Raw genomic sequence first — 8,908 nt, 5'->3', positions numbered from 1 at the left:
ACGATACACAGTTGTACAATGTATCCATGAATTATTTCAACTCAGTGATTCAGCATTAGCAAATGCAGTAAGTTGTTTCATCGCCTGTCTTCCTACTGTAATTCAAGGAAATCTGTTCATACATTAATGACAAACACTGTTGATAGTTATCCCACAGTAAAACATTGGCATTACTATCGGTAATTATGACACGACACAGGACACTTTATTCTAGACTGTGCTTTATTATTGGGCTAAGCTGAGACGCATCATTCATTTAAAATTACAAAAAAAGAGTCCAGGGGACCAGAGAATGGTGCTGTCTGGGGAGACGGGGGGCGGGAGCCTAAAGCGCACTGCCCAATCAGAAGCTCAGCTCATCAGGACCCTGGCAAAGCTTAATAAGCAACATTCATTTCCCCACCCTCCATATGTGCTGAAATTGGGGAAAAAGATTTCCAGAATACTTTGAAAAACCATATGAAGTAAAATGTTATTCTCGGAACACTGCTGAGCTTTGGAAATAAAACCACGGATAACAGCACTGAAAAAAAACCCTCTAATTTCTTTTGATGACATAGTGCAGTTTTCATTGAATTTTGCTCTCGGAAGAACACATCAGTTGAACAAGATCAGAGCTCCGGAAAACCATTCAAAGCAGGGTGGGAGAATAAGAGGAGGGGTGTAAAGTTTTTGAATCCATAATGACCTTTTAAGCAAGCCGTCAATCTGAGATTGATGATGAATCGGACGTTGGCTCATTACAAATTAGCAGCAATTTATATTCACCTCTGGGCGTGTGTTTTGTTGAAGACGTATCCGAGTTGTGGGTTTATTTTGACTTTGTTGAAAAAGGTTTCGTCCTGGAGGCAAGTGGTTCTCAAAACCATAGCGGGAACCTAGAACTGGCAGCTTTAAACAACGCTAAACTTTTTTTTTTTCACCTTTTTTTCTTTTTCTTTTTTTTTTTTGAACAGAGCTTTGCGAAATGATAATTACAAATATACATAAGGCTTTAGTATTTTACTGCATTGTTGTGAATAGTTTATCAAGGTAGAATCCGTCTTTGAAGTTGTTGGAATCAGAATTTTTCCAATACTTAAAACATGTGATGTATTGATGCTGACACACACACATACAAACAAACAGACAGACAAACAGATCAGGTGAAATACGAGAGCTCAGATCTTGAGTCAAACAGCACAGATAAATAAATACATAAACACAGAAAATAAATAAATAAATAAATAAATAAATAAATAAATGATTAAAATCTGTCTTTGACATCACTTGGTCACTAGGAGCTTCCCCCCCCTCTCATCAAAGAAGTGCTGAAGGCATGGTCCTGCAGACAGGAACAATGATCATCTGTGGACCACAACAGTGGCCCATGCATGTTTTATAAAAAACTATTTGGTCACGTACCAACTCATAAAAAAATAATGCCATGAAAGCATGCATATCATCTCGGACATGACTTATAAATAAATATCTAAACAAATAGATAAATGAATAGAACCCATCAAAGTATTTTTTTTTATAAAATAGGTCAATGTGTGTCTAAGCTCTAACTGAGGTCAATGCTCTCCCTGACTGTATTCTGGATAAATGCCTTGGTCAGGTCCTACAGTTTGTACCGTATCCTAGCAACTTGTTTTTTTTTTTGTGTTTTTTTTTTTTTGTACCTGGATTTAATGAGCATTATCATGTTTTTCATTCATATATTTTTTTTTTAAGTATTTAAAGTACTTATCCAGTCCTTGTAGATAGAAGTAAAAGTCCTATAAAATATGCAAACCTATGTACAGAGGAAAACAGAGCAAAAAAGAAACAATTTACAGTATATTCATCGGTTTATATATATATTTATATATATATATTTATATTCAAACTTCTGCTCTGTCCCTTGTTGTTTTCGAACCAACTATACTTTGTTTTACTTTTCTCATGTAAACTTGCAGCTCAGAGTTGGAGCAAATGGAGATGAGGTGCTTGACATTCTGGCTCCCCGTGGTTGTTCTGCTTCTCCCCTTTTCTTATTTCTCTCGACATGGAAACGTGGGCTCGGTTCCGTGAAAGACATGAGTGATTGCTCAAACAAACCATTAGAAAAGCAGAGGCCGTGTCGACAAATTTTTCAATTTTCTCAGCGGCGGGGGGCTGTCGAAGAGGGCACACAGTGCGGCGATGAGGGCTACCAGACGTATGACATTTAGTTCCAGTTGTTATTGTTTGCTCAAATACAGCTCAGGTGGACGTACGAGTCGCTTTGTGCGAACCCGCCACGGATTCTGTCGGGGGCAAAAAAAAAAAAAAAAAAGATCATGATGGTCAACTGGCTCAGAGCATTGTTATGTGGCACACACACACAAACGGAGGCGTCCTGGGATGTGATTGTTGCGTCTTTTAGCCTCGCTGGGTTTGGAAGGTAAATGTTAAATTATGCAATCTGCTAAAAAGGTTAGACACAGACACTAGGGAAATGGCATAATGAGCAGTTTATAGGAAAACTAGTAACAGCACCCAACAGGAAGCATTGTCTTCCAAAGTGTCATATAGCCTTATAAATATTCATATGTATAAATATTCATTGAGCAATCTCCACCAGCTGAATATGTGTTGAACGGGGGGGGGTCCAATAAATCCAAGTCTGTTGACCTTTTGCAGGTACGTAGTAGGTGTTCATACTACGATGAGAAACTGTACGCTAAAACAATATGAAACCAGCCTCTGTGTTACAGCAGTTGTCATGGATGAATGGCTTTTCACACTTATTGCTTCATTTTACAGTTTCATTACGCGTCTGTGTTCATATTTAATCGGGTGACGGCGTGTAGCGTAAGGCAAGGCAATATCACATCTTTCTGAAGACGATATGCTTCATGTCAACCACTACCAGCAGAGATCCACACAATGTACTGCCTCCGGTCAGTGGGAAGCCAGCGCTCTAATGATAACATAATGCAGAAATATTTCATTCACCTTCGTAACCATTCAAAACCTAATGTCAGGTCCAGTAAGCTCAATCACTTCTCATGTCAATCGCAACCTCCACCCTTCCCCCCTCGTTTTGACACCAGTGAGTGGAACAGCTTAGATAGTCAGTACCTGTGCAGGTTGACTAATGCCCGCTTTCATCTGACACTGCGTACGCGCATGAGTGTAAATGCTTTCGTGTTTTTTTGTACCCTTGGACGGTGAAGGGCCGACAGTGGTCGGATGGTTTACCATATTGGACATGCACTGCAGCTCTCTACATGGCTGAGAGACGATATGGATCTGGCTGTGGTTTTTGACATCATAATAGCGCGTTGGCTGCTCGCAGTAGTGTGTTTAGCTGAGTTTTTTTTTTCTACTTTTCTTTGTTTTCTGAGGAGAGCACAGTGCTTGATGGCAGATTCTGCAGGTGACAAGGCACACCTTGACGCGGTGACAGCCCATACGCTACATGCACTTTACTGAATGCAAAAGAGAGCAAAGGGTTGTGAGACGTATTCGTTTTGGTTCAAGTTTCAAAGAGAAGTTTGTGTATGTGTGTGTGTGTGTGTGTGTGTGTGTGTGTGTGTGTGTGTGTGTGTGTGTGTGTGTGTGCGTGTGTAAGCTCAAAAGATATGTTTGGAATAGAGTCGAAGATAATTGTCCTTTTACTCTAAAATCATTTAGCCTGATTCTCTTAAAGCCTGCTACTTAGATGTGGCTTTTTGCATTTTCAGATAATATTTACACAGTATGTGTATTCTCACACATGTATCTTTTAACAATATATCGTGTGTCAGTATATAGGTAATCAGAGATAGGAATGCCTGCAGTTTTGGGAGCTGCCAGATTTGCGATTCTTCCCAAGCAGAGCAATGTTTCAAACTCCAGCTAAAATCTACAAAAAATTACAGCTCAACATAGTCAGTAGCCGTTCTATGTACAGACACACATATATAAAATATGTGCATATAAATACATATATTTGTTTGTGATTAATATCTATTTATCCATATATACTGTATATATGAATACATTTGCTTGAATGCATGTTATACATATATATGTACCGCAAATATAAACAAGTTCATATATTTCAAACGCTTCTGATGTTATTCTATCTATGAGGTTAGGATGTCAAGTTAAAAAAGATAAGGCTGTGATACGGAGCAGCCCCTCCCATGCACTCGCCATCCCTCCCAAGACAAAATGAGAAGAGAAAAAAATAAACATTTTGAGTAATTGTAAACTAGCGAAGTGAGAGACCCCATTTGGTCATCTGAAATAGTTTTGCCTGTATTCAAAAAGCATATCAGCAATATATATGTATATATACATGTGTTGTATATATTCGAAATGTACACTTCTTTTTAAGTGCAACTCCTCAACCAGTTGACACTGACTGAAAGAGACGCAGTGGTCCGAGTATATTAGAGCTACAAGTCCTCAGCAATAAAAATGTTTGGTCTTTTGGTCCCTAAAACAACTAAGGAATGACAGGTAAGACTCCCGAGAGACCGTTGCTATGGCTCTCCTTGGCAACGGTATCCCCTGGAAACGGACAGGCACTCCGAGCTAAAGATGGCCATCCCAAATCGAAGCCAATTTGTGTCCTGAAAGACATCACATTCCCTACTTAAGTTCTGTCTCTGGGAATTTGTCCCTTCTTGTTTCAAGCCTTATAAATTGGTCTTCAAAAGTCAATTCCCCCAAACTCAAACCATCCTACTGAAAGATCTCCTACGGCAATCCTCTATTCAGTTTTTAAAAAGTCTGTTTTGTTCTTGTTGGACTTATGACATCCATATTCCCATTAAATGTTCAGTGGGGTTGGTCATTGAAAGTAGATTTGATATAGTTTCTTTTACTGTTTTCCCCCCTTAGTTCAAGTAAAAGTTTGTTGTGGTCCAGAAAAAGGTAGCTGTCATTCAAGCAGGGTTTGTGGGGAAAGAGGTGTGTATATGTGTGCAGAAGAAAAAAGGTCCTGGGCTAACCAGGCTGGTAGAAATTCTGAGTTCCAAAGTTTGAGTACATCCAAAAGGAGGTGTCCTTGACTTGGTCATCGCTGTCTCTCTCTCCTCTGTTTCTGAAGCAGCCTCAGTGGTCCAGATGTCGAGTTTGCACTCGGGTAGCAAGAAGTCAACATATGATTCAGCTCAACAAAACCTGGAAAGCAAAACAAAAAAAAAACATAAGAGTCAGGAAAAGTTTGAAGTCAGGCAATATGGAAAGGAAACCAAACAAAAGCAAGTGTTTCATGCACATGGCAGCTGGTCTGTCAGCTCATCACTGAAATAGCATCGGACACTCGTTGTCCCCAGGGGATGAACCCTACTGATGTCGGGGATCCCACAACTTTTCTTTTAGCGCCACCATGAGGTTAACGTTTCAATGAATCTAGTATGCGTTTCACTGAAATTATGTAAAGATATTCAAGGATATCCAAGGTGCCCAGACGATGAATCCTAGTGACTGGTAATCCCTTGTCCATTTGTCCACCACCGCCATTAGGTCAATTATACAGACATTCGTGGTTCAAAAAGACAATAAATCTTATTGTCTTTTTTTTGATCCCATGACTTTTCCTTTAGAGACACTAGAAAACATTTTGTGGTTTCAAAGAGATGTCTCAAAAAAAAAACCTTCGATGGATTTTCCTGAAATGTGTAACACATTCATGTTCCCTCAGGATGAACTGTTCAGACTTTTAATCTAGCACCATCATCTGTCCAGTACTTTGTTTTACAACAACAATACCATCGGCCTCAGCTAAACATTGTGTTCTGCCGTAGCCATGGCCGGAGTTTCTTAGTACTTCACGCTTTCTACATTTTTCCAATTTCACCTGGTTGTATGTGAAAAGGAGGTTTAATTATCCAACAGTTATTTGCTCAAGGTGTACATCAGGGTACTTTTGGGTCTCTGATTCAGAGACCGCCCAACTTAAATTACAGGAGTGACCTTATATTTTCTATAGTTTTAAAAACACAGGAAAGGTTTTTATTTTGAAGGGTTTAAGAAAAAATTAGCCAGTATATAATTTCTTTACTTCATGTAAATACACCATCTTTACATGCACATGGAGTGGGGCAACGCACCCACAGGATATCTGGCTTTTTGCAGTATCTTAGCCATTCAATATTAGTATGGATAAACAACGATCATTATGCTAAGCCAATTTTTTTAAAAAAGAGTTTGAAAATTGTTGGAAAAAATAAGATAATATTCCATTTAAATTAAACAGTTTAAACCCAAATTTGAAATGATGAAAGGATTTTAATCATGACCCATCTCAACCCTCCTGTGTTATCAGAAGTCAAGCTGCATATGGACCTGTCAATCTGATAATGCCTCATTAAGGTACAGTTTTACTATTATATTTGGATATTATAAGAGCAGAACTGTGAATGCAAGTATGAAATGGCAGCGTGCTTCGTTGTCAGTTGCATTTTCAAGCTCTGTCAATCTCAGACAAGAAGAAAAAAAGAGTTTTCCCCAGACATTGTGTTGAGAATATCGATACATCAAAAGCAACAGTGGTACATATTTTGTTACACATTCATATAAGATTGCGCCGGTCCTCCTGCAGTGATTTGCCTCAGGACACGGTCTGGTGCGGTTCAGTTATTCTGTGAGTGGGTGATAAGTTGCCCTTGAATGAAGTCATCAGTGGTGAATGAACGACGCTGCCTAAACTCTCCATCACACAGATGAAGGGAGGAGACAAAGAGGAACGGCACAATTACCCGCCTGAGGGGTAATAAATGCCTCTCCCTGGGAAGCAATTCCTTCCCTGTGCAACACACTGAACCACTTGGCGATTATCTTTTACCTACAGGCCGACACGCAGGGTCACCTACTGTAAAGCTGCTCCACAAAAAACAGGAGGCCACGTGGACGCAACTGCTGTACAGCTGTGTTTGTTACTGTCTGTTAAGGCCGACAGTCAAGCAAAGGCAAATTGTCAAACTCTGGAGTTTACTGAAGGGTCTTGCATCTTCATGTTCCAGTGTTTCACTCATGCTTGCGTTGCTTCCACTGAAATAACTGCCACCAGCCTGCGGGACACTTCAGTGAATCTTCCACAACAACGAGTCGCAGTGACGTGGGTGGAATCACTTGAACCGCCGGCTCGGGGGTGAAACTCCATCACTATTCTTTCCAAGTACTTTTGCAGATGATCAGCTAGTTATTGGGCAGCTGCAAATGTTTGATGACATTTATAAAAGGTTACTGAAACCACACCAGGCAGTACCGTACGTGGGCTTGCCGTTTGAGCATTTGTCAATATAATATTGACTTGACTCGACTGATATTGCATTTCTCGCGGATGAATCGGTTCAGTTAATCACCTATAAAAGTGGAGGTGAACAAAAAACACATTTCCATAAAGTCGGGCTCAATATCCCACCTGTCTTTCCCTGTGTGCGACGGCTGCCCCCAGCCACCAGGATGGCGGCGGCTGGCTGGGGCGGGGGGCTAGTAGGGGCGGTTGGCGTCCTTTGGCCTCTTCAGCTGCACCTTGAGCCTCTTCATGCCGATCTGGAAGCCGTTCATAGACTGGATGGCAGCCTGGGCACTACCTGGGTTGTCGAAACTCACAAACCCTGGGGGACAGGCCAAAAGGGAGAGAGAGAAAGGGGGATAAGGTCAGATGAAGTGGCGAGGACAGTTAGGGGTTACAAAAGAATGAATAACGAGGATGAGAATCAGTAAGATGAGGCAGTCTTTCAGCATGTATGTATGAAATCCTTTCATCGGCACATGAAAATAAAAACAATGAACAGCAAACGCACTCCTAGTTTTTGTCCGTAACAGTATGAGAACAACAAGAGGATCACAATAAAAACAGAGAGCATGCAGCCAAAATCACAACATGAACTTGGTTATGGGGTTTTAAAACCAAAACATCAACATGGTTGTGCATTTTTTATTTTATTAATTTCAGTTTGAAATTTCAACTTGAAGGTGAAAAAGCATCAAATCACAAATTAAAACCTGCATCTCAAAATTGCAACATGAATAATACAACATTGATGTTGTGTTGTATTAAAGAGCAAAAGCTACTTTGCAAATGGGTTGCATCTGACGGACTCTCCATTAAATGCTCTGCACAGTCCATTTATTATTTTCCACATAATTATACATTCGGCTAAATAGAGCTGTCAGTGGCATCAAGAGAGACCATCGTTTTTTATTAAACCTATATTCTTAGCATGCATTGCTTGGAAAAAAAAGAGTATTTGTATTATTCACTATGCCATCAAGAGCACAATGACAAAAAAATAAGCAAATATGACATTAAAACAGAGTCATGTCACAATACAGTGCATTCAGAAAGTATTCAGACCACTTCACTCTTTTCACATTTTATGTTGAAGCCTTATTCCAAAACTATTTAAGTGAAATGTTTTCCCTCATCAGTGTACACACAATACGCCTCCCATTTCTCTTGAGTGTCTTTGACGTATTTGTACACCTTGATTGGAGTCCTTGTGTGGTGAATTCAGTTACACACACACGCGCGCACGCACACGCACGCACGCACGCACGCACACACGCACACACACACACACACGCACACTCACACACACACACACACACACACACACACACACACACACAACCACACACACACACACACACACACACACACACACACACACACAACCTCACAAAAAACAAATCAGGGGCCAAAGCCATGAGTTTGCAGGAACTGCCCACATAGCTCAGAGACAGGATTGTGTCAATGAGTTCACAGAATCTGGGGAAATGCCACAAAAACATTTCAGCTGCATTGAAGGTTCCCAAGAGTCACGGTGGCCCCTATCGTTTTTTAAATGGAAGAAGTTTGGAACAACCAGGACTCTTCCTCGGGCACGGAGAGAAGGGGCCTCGCTGAGAGAGAGGTGTCCAAGAATCCAGAGGCCACTCTGGCTGAGCTCCGCACATC

General features: G+C 40.6%; 1 protein-coding gene across 3 annotated transcripts in view; it reads right to left on the bottom strand.

Annotated features, from left to right (window-relative positions):
- Positions 1-204: 204 nt before the first annotated feature.
- The window catches only part of celf4 (CUGBP, Elav-like family member 4), an 86,116-nt gene continuing 77,412 nt past the window's right edge, over positions 205-8,908 (bottom strand). For all 3 annotated transcript variants that reach the window (XM_035632548.2, XM_035632554.2, XM_035632549.2), the window contains exons 13-14: positions 7,367-7,562; positions 205-5,121 (exon numbers count right to left, since the gene is read on the bottom strand). In XM_035632548.2, the coding sequence (XP_035488441.1) occupies positions 7,435-7,562 (128 nt within the window). In that variant the 3' untranslated portion in view covers positions 205-5,121; positions 7,367-7,434. The remainder of the gene's footprint in view (positions 5,122-7,366; positions 7,563-8,908) is intronic.

Source organism: Scophthalmus maximus, chromosome 6, assembly GCF_022379125.1.
Source record: "Scophthalmus maximus strain ysfricsl-2021 chromosome 6, ASM2237912v1, whole genome shotgun sequence".
In the NCBI taxonomy this organism is placed as follows: Eukaryota; Metazoa; Chordata; class Actinopteri; order Pleuronectiformes; family Scophthalmidae; genus Scophthalmus; species Scophthalmus maximus.
The sequence above is the reverse complement of the archived record's forward strand: the minus strand, read 5'-3'. Positions and strand labels throughout refer to the sequence as shown.